Source organism: Ailuropoda melanoleuca, chromosome 15 (assembly GCF_002007445.2).
Source record: "Ailuropoda melanoleuca isolate Jingjing chromosome 15, ASM200744v2, whole genome shotgun sequence".
NCBI lineage: Eukaryota > Metazoa > Chordata > Mammalia > Carnivora > Ursidae > Ailuropoda > Ailuropoda melanoleuca.
Window position 1 is genome coordinate 20,806,451 of NC_048232.1, and position 21,995 is coordinate 20,828,445.

General features: G+C 37.2%; 1 protein-coding gene across 1 annotated transcript in view; it reads left to right on the forward strand.

Annotated features, from left to right (window-relative positions):
• ARMC3 (armadillo repeat containing 3) overlaps positions 1-21,995 on the forward strand; it is a 91,928-nt gene that overhangs the window by 15,057 nt on the left and 54,876 nt on the right. Inside the window, exons 3-8 of the mRNA XM_011227013.3 lie at positions 1,417-1,534; positions 9,301-9,426; positions 15,301-15,369; positions 15,608-15,783; positions 18,230-18,424; positions 20,664-20,847. Of these exons, the coding sequence (XP_011225315.2) occupies positions 1,417-1,534; positions 9,301-9,426; positions 15,301-15,369; positions 15,608-15,783; positions 18,230-18,424; positions 20,664-20,847 (868 nt within the window). The remainder of the gene's footprint in view (positions 1-1,416; positions 1,535-9,300; positions 9,427-15,300; positions 15,370-15,607; positions 15,784-18,229; positions 18,425-20,663; positions 20,848-21,995) is intronic.

The following is a 21,995-nucleotide window of genomic DNA, read 5'->3' on the forward strand; positions in this document are numbered from 1 at the left end:
ACTTTGGTAACTCTTACAGTTTCTAGTATAGAGTAAGACATACACAAACAGCTTTAATTTGTATGTTAGATAACGCTGTCCTGAAATCCAACAGCCATTTCCCCTGCAAGGGGGATTTTTATCCCAGCTGTGCCCTTTTAGGTAATTGCTTACTGCTCTCTTCTTTGTCTTCTTCACTCTCCCAACATCACACAATTATGCTTCCTTACTCAGAGTAATCTGTCCCTCCATTCTCAGCCTGAAACTGAACACCAATTTTCGTTATAGCCCCAGACACAATAAGATGTCCATTTAGGAAGGGCCAACACAAAGAGCCAGCTAAAACTTTGAAATGCATTTTTTTCCCTTTAACATAAGCAGAACACCCTCCTTCACCAGTCTCTGGAAATGGAAGAAAAATGGTGTAATAATTTACAAGGTTTTCGCCTTGACCAAAGAAAACCCATAGGAGCCATGAATTTGTTGTTGTGCACTTTGGCTACCCATGAATTCTCAAGATCTCATAACACGACAGAGATCTTTCTAGAGCTCTATACTTTTTCTTTACACCATATTACCATTTGCCGTTTCCGATTTTATCCAATTTTACAATTTGTTATATGTGGTTTTCTAGTGCCTTTAGTTATTTCATGTATATAATTTCTGTTTTCTTAGGAAGAGTAGTGATTAGAAGCAGGTACTGATTATTAGGACTTTTAGAACATCTAATATATACAGGCACTCAAGGATTCTTTTGTATCAACTGAGAATTATGCTAGTATATGTTATTTAATGATCATGTATTATGTGCCAGACAATGTGCTAAGTGCTTTCTATATATGATCTCTAATCTTCTCCTTGATCCTTTGGGGAGAATAGGTATTATATACTCATTATACAGAAAAGGAAACTGAAATTCTAGCAGTTTAAGCAACTTGTTTGATTCCATGTGGCTAAGTTCAGAGACTAGATCTGTCAGATTCCAAAATGCTTTGCTCTTCCTTCCATTACCCCAGGAATTCCAAAGCCACCAGCACTGGCAACTATCTTTCTATCAGCTATGTTTTTTTTTTTTTAAACAATTTTTTAAAGATTTTATTTATTTATTTGACAGAGAGAGAGTACAAGCAGGGGGAGTGGCAGGCAGAGGGAGAAAGAGAAGCAGACTCCCCACTGAGCAGGGAGCCCAATGATGTGGGGCCTGATCCCAGGACCCTGGGATCATGACCTGAGCTGAAGGCAGATGCTTAACCAACTGAGCCACCCAGACGCCCTATCAGTGATGTTTTTTAGATAAAAACTTTACAATGCACTTCGTGGGCAGTGACCACATCCTTTTTGTATGATTATATTCTCTTCAAGTTTCTAGACACTGTTCATTTTATGTGTTTTTTAAAGTTCTTTTGTGAACCTGACATTGTTCTCTCTACATTTCAGTTTGATCCATTAACGATTGAAAGCAAAAAAGCAGCAACTGTGGTGTTAATGCTTAATTCTCCAGAAGAAGAAATTTTGGCTAAAGCATGTGAAGCCATTTATAGATTTGCTTTAAAAGGTTTGTTTTTTTCAGTCTGTTTTTCTATTTCATTAGTTTCTTAAAATATTTGCTACATAATGGGCCCTTTTTCCCTAGTTTTTAATTCACTTCTTGTCAGATGAATTCTTTCAGACAACCAGAATATCATTTAATGCATTACCTAAAAGTAATATATCTCCCTAAGTGCCTATCTTAATCTTAAGGAGTAATTTAGTCACTGCATAGAAGAGTCATGTTGAAGGTTTTATTGTAGTTTAAAAAATTAAGTCACAGGAGCTGCAAGCGCTCCCAGTGGTCAAAGCTGGAACTACTGGAGCAACAAAACAAATAGAATTGGATTATAACCCAAGTATAAATAAATATTTATGAGCCTATACTGATATAAATAAATAATTGAATAAATAAATAAATGGGAGAGAAAACACAAATCTCCCATACAGAAGAATTCCAAATAATTTATGTACTCTGCCCTCAAGGAGGCAGAATATAACTTTTCACTCTTTAGGTATGGGCTTGCATAGTGACTCATTCTCAAAGACTGCTATATGGAAACAGAGAAAAAGGAGTAAGTTTATAGTGTGGAGAAACCTGACAAACACTACCTCAGGTGATCAAAATCAGCATCAACAGTGTTAAGTCATAGAAATAATATGTGAACTTGACATGATGTAATGAAAATGGCATTTCTGTTATTTTTCCCCAAAACTTACAACCCTGAAATCAGACAAGTTTCAAGTCAGGGATATTCTACAAATATGTCTAACCAGTACTCCTTAAAACTGTCACAGCTATCAAAAACAAGAAAAGTCTGAGAAACTCTCATAGCTGAGAGGAGTTGAGGATATATGACTAAATGTCACAGGGGACCCTGGATAGGATTCTGGAACAGAGAAAGAATATTAGGCTAAAAGTAAGGAAATCTGAATAAACATGGACTTTAATTAATAGTAGCATATTAATATTGGTTTATTAATTGTAACAAATGTACCTACTAATGTAAAATGTTAATAGCAGGGGAAAATAGGTATGGGATATGTGGTAACTCTGTACTATCCTTGCAATTTTTCTGTAAAACTAAAACTCTTGTAAAAAAAAAATAGAGTTTATTAAAATACTGTACCTGCTACAAGTTAGGTTCTATTGCAAGTTTTATTCATAGAGGATTTACAAACCTAAATGATAATTTCATCTTAGTTCATTCCAAGTGGTGGTAAATGTAGACTTTTATTATACTGTATAACATTGTAATTGAGAATACTTGCAAAGTTTAGTATAACTTGGTATTTTTAACAAAACCTTTTAATCTAAGAAGGGAGCAATTTGATTTTTAAGGAAATGATACTTTAAACATTGTTTTGGGACTTGTACGAGAGAACAACGAATCACTCAAGTAGCAAATGGTGAAATACTCTCCTTGCTATATCACTCTAGTCATCATTGGGAATCCAGATAAAAACCAGAATCACTGCTTCTGGCAGGTATGGTTCATGAGTAATTGTGTAGGATTCTGGGCCAGATTTCAGGGAGACATTGGATCATGCAGTTATGGCAACATGAGTCTCAGCCATATAGAGTCATCAGATGCCATCTTTTTTATATGACATGAGATAAAGATATAGATAGGCATATGTTTTATGTGAAATCAATACAGAAGTTACTGTAAGTCTGGTGTTTTATACTAGCAGTATTTTCTGACTATTTTTTTAAGATAAATGATGGGACGTTGCCTTCTGGCCATGATGGAGCAAGGGGTCAAATTTACTTTCCAGATTGAAACAACTAAGAAAATAAAAATCTATGAAATAACAGTTGGCAAAACACTGGATATTAGGTGAAGAAGGACGGTGTCCATTGAGAGATAGGAAATGAAGGAAATAAACTCTATGATTACCCCAGCTTGTTGATTTCAGAGACTTTCCAGGCCACATCACAGGAATGGGTTACCTGTACAGAGCCTGTTGGACTCTGAGTTGAGAAGACAGATCTAAGAGTTCAGGGAGACAAAGGCAGCAAGAGTTTTCAGTAACAGAGAGAAAGAGTTGCACAGAAAGAGAACTCAGGAGATTGGCAAAGGGTCCTACTCAAGTGTTCAGCTGAGTACTGATAAGGAGGTATATATATGGGAACTACTTGAAGTCAGCAAAGCACTCAACAGGATCAGAATTAACAGTGCCTGGTGCTCACACAGGGCCACAAGCAGTGCCCATTTCCATCAGCCAGACTAGAAAACCTCAAGATTCAAGGGAAATTGTATAGAATACACAGAAGGGCCTTGCTTCAATAGTTAGAAATAATTAGCCCTAGATCGAGCTCTGTTCTACTACTACCTTATAAATATTTAAAAAGCAAGACCTAAAGTGATCAAATTGTTTCCAGATAATTGTGTCCCAAAACAAATTTGAAGAATACAAAAATAACCGTTTACCAACTAAGTAAAATTCACAATGTCTGGCATCCAATAAAAAATTATTAGGCATGAAAAGAAGCAGGAAAATACAACCCATAATGAGGATATAAATCATCAGTAAATAAAAACTGACATAATGTATGTGTAACTGGAGTCTTTGAAAAAGAAGAGACAGGGACAGAAAAAGTATTAGAAGAAATAATGGCTCTGAATTCCCCCAATTTGATGAAAACTCTAAGCTTCCAGATCCAAGAAGTTCATAAAAACCCAAGCACAATGAATATGAAGAAAATTACACCAAGGTACAACAAAATCAAATTGTTTGAAAAGAGTGATAAAGAGAAAATCTTAAAAATCTTAAAAAGCAGCTAGGGAAAAAAGCACATTACATTCAGAGGAACAAAAATAAGGATGACAGTAGATTTGCCATCACAAAAGGTGCAAGCAAGAAGTCAGTGGGGCAGCATCTTTAAAATACTGAAAGAAAAATAAAAACTTTAAACCTAGATTTTATTCCCAGCAAAAATATCTTTCAGAAAACATAAGTGAGATAATGTCTCTTTCAGACATTCAAAAGCTGAAGTAGTTCATTACAAGGAGACCCACACTACCAATTATAGTAAAGTAGGTCCTTCAGGAGGAAGGAAAATGACACCAGATGGAAATGTGTATCTACACAAAATAATAAAGATAGAGCACTAGAAATGGTAACACATAAAGTTTTTTCTCATTATTTAAATCACTTAAAAATCAAAGTGGTTCTTTTAAACAAAAATAGTAATCATTTACTGTTCAGAAACACTTGTAAAAATAAGATATATGACAACAACAGAACCAAGGTAAAAAGGGGAAAAATGAAAGTGTACTATTATTGTAAGGTTCTTGCACTATATGTGAAATGGTCTATCACAACTTGAAAGTAGTCTGTGATAAGGATGTATATACAGACCCTGATACAATCACTAAAATAACAAAGAGTAAGATCAAATAAGACAACAAAGGAAATGGAATCACAAAAATAATATTCATTTCATATGAAGACAGCAGAAATGAAAAAAAGGAAACAAAGAATAATGAGACACACAAAAAACAAGTAACGAGATGGTAGACTTAAACCTAGTGATATCAATAGTCACACTAAAAGTAAATGTCTGAGTACTCAATTAACAGGGAGATAGTGTTATAGTCTATAAAATGCAAGACCAAACTGCATGCTGCAGCCAAGAAATGCACTTAGAATATAATGACACAAATAACTTGAAAGTAAAAGGATAAAAAAAGATACCCTATATTAGCACTAATCAAAAGTAAGCTGGAGTGCTATATTAATATCAATAATAAAAGAAAGGAGTAGTATCAGATAAAAAACTCATTTTATAATAACAAGAGAGTCAATTAATCAAGAAACTATGGAAAATAAAGTAAAAAGAAAACAGAGAGGGAGGCAAACCATGAGAGATTCGTAACCATGGGAAACAAACCGAGGGTTGCTGGAGGGGTAGTGGGTGGGGGGATGGGGTAATTGGGTGATGGGCATTAAGGAGGACACTTGATGTAATGAGCACTGGGTGTTATATGCAACTGACGAATCATGAATTCTAACCCTGGAACTAATATTACAGTATGTGTTAAGTAAATTGAATTTAAATAAAAGAAAAAAAAAGAAGTTATGAAAAAACCTAAACAGTTTTTAGTTAATGTCAGACCTTCAAAATACATGAAGTTAAAAATGCAGGGAGAAATAAACATCCACAATTATAACTGAGGACTTTAATAACCTTCTGTTAATAAATGAAAGAACAAATGGATAGCAAATCTGTAAGGATATAAAAGATTTGAACAAGCAGTATAAATGAATTTAACCTAATTGATATTTATAGAACACTCCAACCAGAAAAACATTCTTTTCAAATGCAAACAGGATGTTTATCAAAATAGGTGATATTCTGAGCCATAATACAAGCCTTAGTAAATTTATTTTTTAAGACTTAATAAATTTAAAAGAATTCCAATCATATAATATATATGTCACACCGCAATAGACTTAAATTGAAAATCACTTAACACAAAGGACTCTGGGCAATCATTAAATAGTTAGAAAGTAAATTTTACACTTCTAAATAATCTGTCAGTGAAAGAATTCAAAAGGAAAATCCAAATTGAAAATGAAACCATAACATATAAAAATTTGTGGGATGCTACTCAAAGAGTGTTTGGGTTAGCCAAAAGTTTCTTAGATATGACACTAAACATAATCCATAAGAGAACAATTGATTGGATTTTGTCATTTACCCTAAACACACACCTCACCAAAAAAGATACACAAATGGCAAATAAGCATGTGAAAAGACATCATATGTTATCAGGAAATTGAAAATTAAAGCAATAATGGAATATCACTACACACCTATTAGAATGACTAAAATCCTAAACACTGACAACATAAAATGCTGGTGAAGATTTGGAACAACAGGCACTCTCTTTCATTGCTGGCGGGAATCCAAAATAGTACAGGCACTTTGGAAGATGGTTTGGTAGTTTCTTAGAAAGCTAAACATAATCTTACGCATTTCTCAAAGCCCATAGAATTGTACAACACATAGAGTGAACCATAATGTAGATTATCAACTCTAGTTAATAGTAATGTTATCAATATTGGTTCATCAAGTGTAACAAATGTACCATGCTAATGCATGATGTTAATAATAATCGAAATGGGAGAGGAGGGTAGGGAGATGGAGTGTATGAGAACTCTGTATTTTTTGTTCATTTTTTAAAAAGATTTATTTATTTGAGAGAGAGCACAAGCAGGGACGGAGTGGGATGGGGAAGGGCAGAGGGAGAGGAAGAGAGAGAATCCTCAAGCAGACTCCCCATTGAGCCCAGAGCCCAACACAGGTCTTGATCCCAGGACCCTGAGATCATGACTTGAGCTGAAATTCAGAGTCAGCCATGTAACTGACTGAGCCACCCAGGCCACCCTGTTCATTTTTTTATAAACCTAAAACTGCTCAAAAAAGTCTAGTAATTTTTTTAAAAGATATGCTATAGACCACAAGAAAATTTTTGTAAATCATATATCTGATAAAGGATTTATATCCAGAATATGTAACTGTCAAAATTCAATAATAAAACAAACCAAATTTAAAAATACATGTGAATAAGAGATTTGAATAGACACTTCACCAAAGAGATGTATGGATGGCAAAAAGCTACCTTTTGAGGTGAGGGAAATGCAAATTAAAACCACAGTAAGATACTGCTTCACACCGTCTAGGATTACTATCGTCAGAAAGATGGACAGAAGTGTTGGCTAGGATGGGGAGAAACCATCATCCTCATACATTGCTGATGAGAATGTAAAATGGTGCATTCACTTTGGAACAGTTTGGCAGTTTCTCAAAAAGTTAAACGTACAGCCAAATATGATCCAGCCAAATTGGACTATCCATACAATGGAATAGTAAGTGACAATAAATAAGATGAACTATGATACATGCTACAGCATGGACTAATCTCAAAATAATTAGACTGAGTGTGCAAAACCAGGCAATAACGAATTCATTCTGCATGATCATATAAAGTTCTGGGAAATGTAAAATAATGTATAGTAATAGGAGGAAGAGATCACAATGTGTCAAGAGGGCACTTTGGGGAGCGTTAGATATATTCTTCATCTTAATGGTGGTATTTGGTTTCATGGGTGTTAAACACGTGTCAAAACTTACCAAATGGTTCTCTTTAAATATGTACAGTCTATTGTATGTCAATGATCTCATTAAAGCTGTTAAAAAAGAATAAAAATAGATGTAAAAGATGACAAAAGATGTTCATTTTGCAAATCCTCTTCTGATCATAAAATTATAAAATAGAGCATTATTTAAAAAGTAGGGGCGCCTGGGTGGCACAGCGGTTAAGCGTCTGCCTTCGGCTCAGGGCGTGATCCCGACGTTATGGGATCGAGCCCCAACATCAGGCTCTTCAGCTACGAGCCTGCTTCTTCCTCTCCCACTCCCCCTTTGTGTTCCCTCTCTCGCTGGCTGTCTCTATCTCTGTCGAATAAATAAATAAAATCTTTAAAAAAAAAAAAAAGTAACAAGAGGCAATATGTTTTAGTGAAGAAATAATTCGTTATTATGTCTCAGAATGAAAATTTAAAGACAGACTTTTAATTTTTATAATAATCTGATACATAAAATATGTTTTTATTTAAGCATAAGTATCTTAAAATTTATCTTAAATTAGGATTCATTTGACAAAATGTTTTCATCTAAGAAATTAAGTTTTAAATGTCTATAAAATGCAAATATTAGAATATTTGAAAAGAAGTTTGTAAGAGTCAACAATGCATATTTCAACATATTCTTATCAGGTGACAGATTTGACCATTCAGACACAGGGCAATTCCATGGGTTCGAGGAAGATACAGTCTGTGTCTTATCAGAATGTGGACCTGTAACCTAAAATATAAAATACTCTAATTTTATGAGAAAACGGAGGCAAGAAAAGCTAAAATGACTTTATTATACTCTCAAATTAATTTTGAAAGTGAAATCTATATTTTCATAGCCCGTGAAATTGAAAAGCTGAAATTAATCAGGACCTAAACATTATTCCTGACTTTGTAGAATGCTATCCCACTCATCGAGATAGGGACAAATTGCTTCTACAGTTAAGTGAGACTCCGGCCTTACTTGGCCTTCTGGTTCTGGGGCTTCTTGCCACAGCCAAGGAGTCCCCAGTGACCCCGGCAGCCCCCCCCACCCCGTGTGCCCACCTCCATGCTAGCTGCAGGCACATCTTGCCTGGAAAAATAGGAGCTGTAACTCCATTGGGTGAAAAATGAGCCCCCTGAACTCACCCCACCATCCCACTTTAACTCAAAGTGGGGACTATGTATGTTTATTTAGTCTTGTGGTTAGTTATACCAATCCATGACTGGCACTATGCTAGGCACTGAGGATATGAGAGACTAGAACGGAAAGGGTGTCTGTCCTCATGGAAATTAAGTTGGAGTGGAACAGGCAGACAAAGCAAGGAGATCGCCAAGTGGTATGAAGAAAGTAGACTAAAGAAGGATAAGAAAGGCTTGGGTGTAGTGATAACATTAGATAGGGTGGTCAGGGGAGACCCCTCTGAGCAGGTGCAGTGTGAGCTAAGACCTGAATGACAGAGAAAACAGCTTTGTCAACATCAGGAGGAAGCAAAGCAGCTAATGTCCAGGCTACCTGTGCTCTGACGCTTATTCTGAGAGATATGTGGAAGCAAAGAGAAATATGTAAGGCAAATGGCCAATAACAAATTAAAATGACATGAGGAAGAGTTTTGATGAGATTGATGATATCCATGCATGATTTTATTTTACCTGTGACATCAGGTGAAGAAAATAAAGCTACCCTCCTTGAACTTGGAGCTGTGGAACCCTTAACTAAACTGCTCACCCATGAAGACAAAATTGTAAGAAGAAATGCTACTATGATATTTGGAATCCTGGCTTCTAATAGTAAGTATCAACTTTTTAAAAATCACCTAATAGCAACTTATGAACCTTATTTATTCCTAACCATATCTTTATCAGTACATGACTGTAGGATGAAATTAGGAGAAATTATGTCACCCTATTACCCAGTGCCACATATTTATATTTTTATTGGCTCTGAAGTAGGACTTTGTATCTAGAAAGAGAAATGTGCTGAAAATGCCTATATTTGGCTACTCTGTTTGGTATATAATACTGTGCACATATAATTCAAATGCAATTAAATTTCTGAAGCACATTAGGCACATGTAATTCAAATGCAATTAAAATTCTTTTTTTAAAGATTTTATTTATTTACTTGGGAGAGAGAGAGAGCACGTGAGAGAGTGAGCACAAGCTGGGGGAGAGGCAGAGGGAGAGGGAGAGGGAGAAGCAGGCTCCCCACTGAGCAGGGAGCCCATTGTGGGGGCTCCATCCCAGGACCCCAGGATCATGACCTGAGCCAAAGGCAAACACTTAACTGACTGAGCCACCCAGGCACCCCTGCAATTAAAGTTCTGTAACACAAAGTGAACCATAGTATATAATATTTTTTCTTATTTTTAATAGTTCTAAAAAAAATAGTATGTCAAGGAGCATTGACTTTCGTTAGCACCGTAATACTCAAATGAGTTTCCTTTTATTTGGTAAGAATTTTCCTTTTTCTGTTTCTATAGAAAAATGATAAAATAAAATAAAATAAAAATTTTAAACAGAAAAAATAAATTAATAAAAATTAATAAAAATGACCTAATAATCTCACACAATGTATAATCTTTTTTTAAATTTAATTTTAAGGGATTTGTTTGCATTTTATTTGAACTGACTTTAATGTTAACAAAAAGTTAAATACATATAATACAATAGATATATAATTTCATATTTTAAGAGTTTTTTTTTTTACGTTTTATTTATTTATTTTAGAGTGAGAGCTCCAGCTGGTGGGGGGCGGGGAGGGGCAGACGGAGAGGGAGAGAGAGGCAGAGAAGCAGCCTTCCTGCTGAGCACAGAGCCAGATGTGGGGCTCGATCCCAGGATCTTGAGATCATGACCTGAGCCAAAACCAAGAGTCAGAGGCTTAACTGACTGAGCCACCCAGGCGCCCCAAGAGATATTTTTAAAATATAAAAATATGAGCAAATATATCCATGCAAAAACTGTCAAAGTTGGTGATGTAGTATGTTCCAGTCTAACAAGTTGAAGGGCAATCATTGTCTCTTAAAATTAAAATAATTTTTTTCTGGAGTTAGCATAATGTAATTTGTCCGCCTATATGTAAGCTACCCTTCTATGTATGTCATAGTGAAACTAGCCCAGGGTAAAGAGGTTTGATACATTTATTTTTTTTGAAACTGCAAAATGTACTTTGCCAAAAATAATTTTAGACATGTATTTATTTCTTATATCAGACCCATTACTTGCTTGAATATTTTCATATATTTAATACGGTGGAATAATAGTATTAGTTAAAACATGCTATTATGTCTGTTAGAATATCAATTTGACCAAAACCATGGCAATAAAGGCAGTCCCTGACTGATGAACAGGATGTATTTTCCATTTGAAAGTCATTTTCATGTTATAATGGTAGGTTTTCAAGTTAGCCGACAAAAGCCTTCTAACTTCATAATAAAAAATGACATTCTTGGTAGAGATTGAATTCTAACATGAAACTCGGGCAGCTAGGAATAAACACCTCTCTCTCTCTCTCTCTCTCTCATGGCATGTGGCTAAAATTATCATATTTTCCCTCTCACCAGTCTCAGCAAAAACACAAGCAGTTTCCTCCCTCAGCTTCCGGTCCCCCCACCTCCCTTTCCTGAATCCTGTGTGAGACAGGGTGGGGCGGGGGCGGGGGGGGGGCACTCCTTATTCCGTGGTGTCCAGCAGGGACTGTGGCATTAGTCAGAGACAGGGAGATGGGAAGAGAAGGGCAAGGAGAGTTTTCTGTGGCATCTCTGTGTACAGCTGCAGAGACTGCACGAACAGCAACTGTAGTGTTGGGGGGCAGATGGGGCTCTGTCGGGGCTGTTAGTGAAAGGGGTTCTGGCAGCAGCTGCACGAGCTCTAAAGGTGGCTGTTCTGTAAGGCAGGGGCTCTGCGGATGGCTGCAGGCTGAGGACAGTTGTGGGGAGAGGATGTTCCACCAACCCGGATCATGATAACAGTAGTCACCGTCACACAGCATTTACAATGTGCCAGGCACCTTTCCATATGCTATTTGTATAGAGTCATTTAATGAGGTTGGTGCTATTATCATTCGCTTTACATATCAGGCAACTGAGGTACAGAGCAGTTAAATGACGTAGTAATCATTTGTGTTGTGGGGGCCTCATAAATTTATCTCAGGGTCTGCCTGTATACAAATTGTGCCATGTTGAATGAGCCACATTGAATGTATTTATAACCAAAAAAGGGAAAATTAAAAATTTTCTTATGTTTTATTCTATTTACACACCACAGAATTTGAGAACCAGCAGTGCTTTGTAACACGTCTTTTGCAATTCCTGCAATTCCTCATTTTAAAAATAGGAACGAGCTCTGAAGGGATTAGGTTCCTGGCACAGTCATGCAGGTGGTTAGCAGAAGAGATGAGATCAGGGCTAGAATTAGAACCGTACTTTCTGGCTGGTCGTGCAGTGGGCTCTCTGCTCACCAGATCGTCTTCGATCCTCTACGTTAGTGCACATGCTAAGTCAGGTTTTCCTTCTACATGATTCTGGGGGAGAACGCAGCTCATTTGGAAAGGAGAGTTATAATTGCCTGTGTATGCTTATATTTTCTAATTTAACGTCTAGGTTTCTATGACTTTTTTCCTGTTCCCTTTTGTTCTTGATTTCTATTACTCATTTTATTTAGTATTTCCAGCTTCCAGTATGTGAGGAGTTGATAACCTGTGAAACCCTCCCAACTGTTCGCAAAATTTTCGTGAGCAAGACTTATGTATTGAATTTCACGAGTTTCTCTAAAGGAGTCTGTGACCCCCAAATACTGAGAATTACTGTTGCATTTGAGCGCTAAATATGGTGCTGCTCAGACCCTTTGAGCCACACTCTGCGGGCTGGCTGGCTGGCTGACCGGCTGGCTGACCTGTGACCAGTGCTAGACGAGTACAGTCTGCAACCACAAAGCAGAGCAATGGAAAGAGTTTTGCTGTCCTGGCCATTTCCAGTGAGTGTTTGGGTCTTACATATCATGAATGAACCTCCAAGAGCTTTCTTCCAATTCCATGAATTGGATGGAAAAAATCAAACCATTATTGGCATGAACTCATTTTCTGTTTGAACATGCATGATGACATGGATAAACACATGGCATTCCCAACTGCATGTGGAGTTCCTTTCTTGTTAATACAGAGAGCGCATTAATAGCTGTTTCTTCACTTTGCATACATGTCCCAGGTGACACGGAATAAACTATGAGCACGTAGTCATCGGCTCTAAATCAAAAGGCCTGTTTCCAGACGAATATGAAAATAAGTGCACCCGCTGCTGCATGGTTAAATTGTCTTTGGGCTGTCTTAAAATAACTGATTTTTCTTTAGAAATTTGCTTCACATGGCTTTCATGTACCCAATGATATCACTATGTTCACAGTGGATGAGCCAACAGAATGTTCCAACAGAATGCCAGGTGCTAAAAGGATTGCTCTGAGAGCAAACAAATCTTACTTCTTCTTCCTTCTCTTTTTTTCTAAAGTGATTGAGTTACGTGCCTATGCCAAGCCTGGGTCCTTCAAGACAGGCACTTAAATTACTTTGTTAAACCTTTTTATCAAAATGGAGTTGCTGTCTCCTTTTACCTGCCAGTTCGTATTTAGTTTGATGAGGCCGTGTAACAGAGACTCATTTAATGAAGTCAGCTAAAGAGAGAGTTCATCGTGATCTTCCAAACTTAGACTTTACGTTACTTATGGCAATTTGAAGAGCTTGCCATCTTAAGAAATGGTTGATGTAAAAGAGTATACGAGGTCAAAAATAAATTAGATGGTCAATATTATGCAACCAAAACTTGTAAATAAGAATGCAATGAAAACAGATTGCTTGAAGGTACTCCAAGAAGTGAAGGTGCTGGCAGTTCTGGAACAACCTAAAATTGTAGGTGTCACACTGTTTAGCTAGGGTGTATTTATGTGGACCAACCACAAGTCAGAGTTTCTTTTCAGCTGCCATATATGGGAGTTTGCTGAGAGAGAAGGAGACAGAGAGCAGTATTGTTTTTAAAGTGATGAAAAGAGCAGCTTATCCGTTATTTTTATTTTTACTGATTTAACCACAAGAGAAGAAAGATTTTGGGGGGGGCCAATTTGGTATCAAAAAGCAGAATAACAAATTGATCAGCTATGCCATCGACTTAAAAGGGCTGTCAGTGAATATGAATCATCCACTGAGCCAAGAGGACCTGGTTTGGTGGATAGATCTACCAGATCTATCAGATTTGGTTAAATTCATATCTAGAAGGGCATTTCACGGCACAGAGAACCCTCTGACGAGAACTTGGGACTTGTTAGGGCAGAACAAGGGGTGGTGTCCCATACCAGTGCAGCAAGCTGGCCCCTCCCTGCAGGAGCAGGTCCTTCCTGCAGAGAAACAAGAGAAGCAGAGAGCACACGGAGCGTGAATGCTCTCGACATACTATCCTGTATACCAAATGGAGAATGAACTTGGAGACCTAAAAGGCCAGAAATATTTTGCGTCAAGCGTGTAAAAATAGACTGGTATGGCCTTCTCATTTTGAAAAATAGAGACTGGACTCCTCACAGTGAGAAGAGAAACAAAACAGCTCTTCCAGAGGGCACACAGCTGTATAGTTCACCAGAACATCTGGAAAGATCTGAGTCTTACACCTTAACTGGTTAATTGCCTGTCAAGGTAATACTTTTGTTTTTTTGAACGAGTGTTGACTGAAAAATAATGTCCTCCACTTTGGGACACTACATTTCCAGAAGCTCTACTATTCTTTTTGTACTTAAAGCTTACTCACATACCTATAGCTAGCTGTAAATTTGCTGGCCCTCTTTAACCATTTTGAATAGAAACAGAGCGGTAGTTTTAACGGGTTGAAGAGCAGCCACATCCCTGAATCCCACAGGAAAAGGTGTCCACTGAAAGTCAAGTATACCCAGTGGTTAATGAGGAAAAATTCATCCAGAGACCATCTGCCTTAGCTGCTACAGAGCGAAATTTTCTAAAATTCTGGTAATGCTAATTTTGGCTTGCAAGCAAAGATAATTGACCAAGAAGAGAAACGACAAAAACTAAATTAGTACCTATGTCTTTTTTCTCAGAAAACGGGGCTAAGGATGGCAGGAGAGAAGTAGGGGCATACCTGCCTGCAGTTAATTAGGCTCACGTAAATAATACAAAAGTGAACTTTAAAAAAAATCAGTATACTTATCTTTAATCATTTTTGGCATCTCTGATAAGAAAATGGAATGCAAACAAGGTGTATGCATCGAAAAGCCTGCAGATAATTCTCATGTGCATTCTGTACAAGTTTTATTAAAATCAAAATTTAAAAATACCCTTCCCAACAAACAACATGATGAAGAATTTCTACTACATAATAAATGAATGTAGGGCACAGTAACTCAAATTGGCTGATTATGTTCTAGACGTCTTTTGCATTTTTTTGGTGTTTTGGAAGGTAGTATAGCCCAGTGATCAAGGAGCAGAAGCCAGATTCTGTCTAGGGTCAGAAAGACCTGGACAAGTCACCTGGTCCCACCACTCACTTGCTGTGTGATTCTGAGCCTCAAATTCTTTATCTATAAAATTAGGAAATAAGAAAGCCTATCTCGTAAGGGACTATTTCCACAACATTGTCATTATTCATTAATATTCTGCATCTCCTTTTGTAGATGACGTTAAAAAATTGTTAAGGGAGTTAGATGTCATGAACTCCGTCATTGCTCAGCTTGCTCCAGAAGGTAACTTTCCATCGTACATCTGTTTCGAAAGTGGGGCTGGTTTATTTTTCACATTGGGTTAAACTACTCATTGAAAATAGTTTAGGTAGTATCAATTGTGAATTGTTGTTAAAATCTCTCAAACCAAGATGGGCTCCAACCAAGTAAGATTTGTGAAGCTTTGGTTTTCAAAACATGTTTTAAAGTAATGTTTGAGGAAGCCTTTTGCATGCTTGTGTTGTTTATCTTTGATGTGCAGAAGAAGTGGTTATCCATGAGTTTGCCAGTCTTTGCCTGGCAAATATGTCTGCAGAGTATACCAGCAAAGTGCAAATATTTGAGCATGGTGGGTTAGAGCCACTCATCAGACTGCTGGCCAGCCCAGACCCTGACGTGAAGAAGAACTCTATTGAGTGCATTTACAACTTGGCCCAGGTGAGGGTAATTTCTAAAAGTGTGTTTTGACCAAAGCTATTTATAGAATTTATTTCGAGATTGTTTGCTATACAGGGTCTTTTGTGGTTCCATACAAATTCTAGGATTGTTTGTTCTAGCTCTGTGAAAAATGCTATTGGTACTTTGATAGGGATTGTATTAAATGTGCAGATTGCTTTGGGTGGTATAGACATTTTAATAATATTTGTTCTTCTAATCCATGAGCATGGGATGTCTTTCCATTTCTTTATGTCCTCTTTGATTTCTTTCAGTGTTTTACAGTTTTCAAAGTACAGGTCTATGAGAGGGCATTTTAGAAGTATATTCAAATTTGTAAGAATAGAATGGCTTGCAAATTAAGGCAGGATTATAATAGATAAATGTATTTCTTCTGAAAAAGGATATCTAATAACTAGATTTGACCCAGGCAGTTATTTATTGACCTAACCTCGGTGATCTAAGCACATTGGGTGCAATATATGCCTTATTCCGTGTACCAACATTTTGGATTAGACCTATTTATTGGTGAAGACCCAGTGAGTTGAGTACTCTCAACAGAACTCATTGTTCACAATTGCAAGATGCTATGTCACTGAACTGTTTTCCTTTGTTATGGAAAGAAACAGCCTCCCTTGGCCTCTTCCACCTGCGCTGTTTTCTGTCCCTGCCCCTGCCGCAGGCCCACAAGGCATGTGCTCCTGCACTTACAACAGGTCAGCTTCCTGACACTTTGGATAGCCTTCTCTGCTTCTTTTCCTGCTCAGGTTCCTGAACAATTCCCACACATATTTGATAAGCTTTAGATCAACTGAAGATACAAAAACACCATTTTAAAATAGCCAGCAATGGAGTATAAAAGAGAGATAGTGAAGTGAAGAGGAGGCTTCTCTTTCAGGGAGAGGCAATGAGCTCATGACCAAAGGCAGCAAAGCATACCTACATTACTGACCTTAGAAGTCATTGCCACACGGCTGGGCACTCACTGGCTTCTACCCTCGCTCTTCCCTGGGGGGAGACATGCTGAAGGTAGCTCAGCTGTTTACCTTCTCTCATCCCACAGGCCTAAATAACCCTGTCAGTGTGTTAGTGTCTTTCATGTCAAGACTCCTCATAGCTTTTATTTCCCTGTGGGTTTTTTTTTTTTTTAATCAAACAGAAATGAAAAGCTTGCCTTCACTATTCTTCACAACAGAAGTGTACTAGTTAATAACAGTATATTAATTTCCTACGACTGCTGTAACAAAGTACCCCAAACTGGGTGCTTAAAGCAACAGGCATTTCTCACAGTGCTGGAGGTGGAAAATATGAGATCAAAGTGTCAGCATGGCCATGTTCCCATGGCCACTCCAGGTAGCATCCTCCCTTGCCTCTTCCTAGCTTCTGGTAGTGGCCATCAATCCCTGGCCATCCATGGTTTGCAACTGCATCATTGCAATCTCTCTCTCTGTTGTGTCTTCTCTTTTAAAGACACCACTCTTATGAGGACAACGTTCAGTACCTACCCTACCCCACTATGACCTTATCTTAACTAATGACATCTGCAATGACCCTGTTTCCAAATAAGGTCACATTTTGAGATATGGAGGGTTAGGACTTCCAACTTATATTTTGGGAGGGACACAATTCAACCTATAACAAATAGCAACCCACAATTTTTATATCTGTAGGAAGCATTCATTGAAGAATGTTAGAGAAACCTAAGCTGTTAGTAGGGTTTTTCTACCTTTAATACTATTTTACATTTATGATATTTTGATTTTAGGTGTCATGATTTAGCAGTCAGAGTTCAGGAGCTTTTCATGACTTTTTGCTCTGTTTTCTCCATTGCTGACCCTAACTAGCCCTCTCCCCACCACTTACACATACAAAATTATAGACACACTCTGCAGAGCAGCTCATCTAGACTCTAATGACCCCTTGATATTGTAAATGTCTTAAATAAAGGTCATGTGTCTGAACTAAACCTGATAAAAATTAGTGTGCACAGGACCTGCTGACAGCACTATGTGCATGTAAGCATTTCATAAGCATTCCATTTGAATAAAGATAATAAGGAATTGATGCCATCATTTCATTTTATCAAATATTATTTGAAACAGGGTACAGAGGATGAAAAGAATTTGATAATGCACAGATTTATTGTAATGCTATTTGTAATAAAAGGAATTTGCCTGATGATAAAGAAACAATAGATACTGCAGAAGTCATAGATCACATCTATTTCCTGTTATTGACAATGTCTGCAGAGTTAAAATGAATATTTAGGTGTTGTCAGTTGAGGATTTGCTTATTTTTGTGTGAGTTATTTTGGAAGGGAATCTGGAATAAAAGATGGGAAATTTATAGCTTATAATGTCCTTTGTTAGAAGAAAAGAGTTTTCCATTCTTGATACTGGCTGTATTTTGCTTTAAAAGTTACTTACTTATTTGATCATTTGTATTTCAGGATTTTCAGTGTCGAGCTGCACTTCAAGAACTAAATGCAGTCCCCCCTATATTAGATCTCTTGAAGTCAGAATATCCAGTTATTCAATTGTTGGCTCTCAAAACCTTAAGTGTTATTACAAATGATAAGGAGGCACGGACAATGCTAAGGGACAATCAAGGAATGGACCACCTTATTAAAATCCTAGAAACTAAGGTATTTGTAACTTTCATTCAACTCTCTACAAGGAAATGTATCTCTTCTAAATGTTGTTATAAAATATGAATTGTAGAATATTTTTAAAAATGAAATTTTAATATATTTTAGCATAGTACCAAGTATAATGGACTAATTTGCTTATTGCTGCATTGTTTATCAGCATGATTAGATTAATGATAGAGGACATTATAAAATTTTTTTTGATCTTCTGGTTTAGAAATATAAGATTTTAAAATTCTTGTTTAGGATCTTCTTTATGATTTCCTGAAATACCTAGAATTAGTCTTTTAAGTTTTATCAGCCATAGTTTTCTCTAAGGGAAAGTAAGAATAGTTATTTACTCATTGTGAAGAGTAATCTGCTTTACTCAATCTATTGACTTAAATATTATTTTCATCTAAAGAAATACTTTCACAGAAACATCTAGAATAATGTTTGACCAAATATCTGGATACCAAATATCTGGATGGCCTAGCCAAGTTAAAACATGAAAATTAATCATCATAAGTCCATCCCTTATAAATTTGGCACCCATACACATCTCCTTAAATCATATGCAGTTTCCAAATAAAGGCAATAGCAAGGTCCTACTAAAATTAATCATCATAAGTCCATCCCTTATAAATTTGGCACCCATACACATCTCCTTAAATCATATGCAGTTTCCAAATAAAGGCAATAGCAAGGTCCTACTTCTGCCTGGCATGATATAACTATGCTGTGTGCAACCAAAACATACTAACCCTTCTCCAGAATAGGATGCGATGATGTTTACTCTTCTCCTTGATATCCTGTAACTTAAATACTATTGATATAAAATTAATACTAATTTTTAAAATCAGCACATCTTACATTACCTAAGGGGACAAGAGAGGGAAAAAAACAAAGATATTTCATACATACACACATACACACTTATTTATAACAAAATAAGGAAGAAATACTCATGTCAGTTATAACCCTTTTGTCTACAGGTGGCCACATGCTCGTAGTTGGTATTTATAATTACTTTCCTCCAATACCCATTCCATATTCCCTTTGCCCTCAGCAAGCACTTTAGCTTGAAGATATGGTGACCCATATCTTTGTTCCTGAGGGTCTGGGCCATTAGTAGTCCTGCCTGAATTGGGTAATTGTATATTCCATCAACCTTAATCACAGGGCATGGTAATACTAAGAGACACCCTAAGGATTTCCTATATTCCAGATATAGTCTTCTTACTTCTACTGTGGAGTAACAGTCCAGTTTCCCCTTGGTAGCTGGGATCAGTCACCCCAGCAGCACAGTAACTCCCTTCTTTGCCTGCATTAGACGCATGGGGAGGCCAAAGTGGCTGGGTGGCAGTTTTAACTTCCAGTTCAGTGGAATCGTGTCTCTTGGTGGAAGCATTCTCCCCTTTGGAACTAAGACCTCTAGGCCAGCAGAGCAGAAGTTCTGGGAGACAGGAAGCAGAAATGTTGCTAGTGGGTCACTAGGGGTAATCTTGACTGCTGCCACACCCATTTCCACCCCTTGACTCCTGGACCCACCATCACTGGCTATGGGAGAAACGGCACCGTATATTGGATGCTGATTCAGAACATAATACCCTTGTGGAGAAGCTTGCCCAGGCCCTGCAAGGTATTGCCACTTTGCGGGCACTGTAACTAAGTCTTCAAAAGGCCATTCTATCAAGCTGCTTCAGGATGGCGGGGATCATGGTAGACAGGAATTCCATGAGCATCCTCTCTTTGTTCCGCTCACTTTAAGGATTCCCACCTTAAACATCTCACTGTTCAGGTAAGGCTGCAGTTTTCCACAGCGATGGGGATTTGGGAGATTCCTCAGGCAAGAGGGCCGCAAACTTACAATACTGCCCTCTACCACTAGGAGATTTTAAGGAACATACTTTCCTTCAGCTTCTGTCTGCTTTTTCAAAGAATATTTTCTTCAGATTTTAAAATTGTTGTCGGTAGCAGGTTGTATGAGCAACTTCACTTGGCTACCATTACTGGAAATGTCCAGTAATTATCTTCCATCTGTGAAACATTTTGGAGTAGGGGAAACAAGAAGAGACGGGGCAAATTGCGCGGGAGAGCGATGTTACGATCATAAACAAAACTGTTTCCTTGGGCATCTGTCACAACAAAGCTAACAACATCATGTCCTGACTGACCTTTGTCTTATAGTAAAATTTGGGAAGTATCGAACTCTTTTAACATAATTTTCTCAAGTTGTGTTTGCTTTGATTATTAGGAATTGAATGACCTTCATATAGAAGCACTTTCCGTGATAGCAAATTGCCTTGAAGATATGGATACTCTGGCACTGATTCAGCAGACAGGGGGACTTAAGAAGCTCCTGTCCTTTGCAGAAAACTCTACAATTCCTGATATTCAGAAGAATGCAGCAAAGGCAATAACTAAAGCAGCTTATGATCGTATGTCTCATTTTATATAAACTAAGCGCACGTACTTCCTCTTTTATTCTTGATTTTGATTAGTATTCACAAGTACTAGAGTATTTGTCTGGTTTTAAATGGTCCTTTGAGAATAGTGCCATATTTACTATTCGGGGCCAAAATTCATCCCAATGCCAATGAGTAAAAGTAGAGGTTGCTTTGTCAGGGATATCATGAACTGTGTGATTTAATTATGCATCTTTTTCTTTTTAAGCAATTCATTCCTAAACTAAGTTTTTAAGCCTTTATTTCTCTTGATTTTGAAATTTTACAGAATCTGTGCATTGTTTGTGATCCTGAAAACATTGTTGCAATATATCCACATTTGGAATGATATCCATACAGTAATTTCAACTTCAGCCAGACTAGCATGTGATATAGCTGTGAAAAATAATATGCTCACAGTATATACACAAGACAATTTTCATTTCAGTGGCAAGCATGTTGACATAAATCTGTAAAATACGAGAGATTAATTACATCACAAGCACTGAAGATGAAATTATAGTTTTAATTTATGTATATTTGGAGTATTTTGTTTAATAAAAGAAGTGATTTTATTTTCCCCCTTCCACAACACTCCTCTTATAAATGATGACAGTTTTGACTAGTTTAAGTGATTTATATTCTAAACATATATATATACTCACATCTGTATATATGTCTATGTGTATATTATGGGAAACATTTCCTTCTCAATCCACACAGATTTCTTCAAGACAGAGTTTTATTGCAGTAAGCCGAGTTTCACCGTGCAGTGCATAGTTAACATAGAGGAGACTTGCCAAATCCAGACAGGCTGTAAAATCAAAGTTTTTAATACTGGCAAAAGTTGCTTGAATCCGTATTCTATCAAATGGAATTTAGACCTTATCAAACCCGATCAGTTCTGTTTTCCAACTTTCTCAGGACTTCTTAAGCTGTTTGAGACCTAAAGAAAGGACAACGGCAAGACACAGACAATAGCAAACCTAAATTATTGCAATTTCTCTTTTGTCTAGTGCGGTTGGACCATTTCGAGATGGTTGCAGTCCCTCTTGGGATAGTGAGTTTCATGAATTTATTACTCATCATGTGACATAGAGGTGGGAAGAGCACTGGGTAGAGAGTCCCTGGTGGTCCAGTTC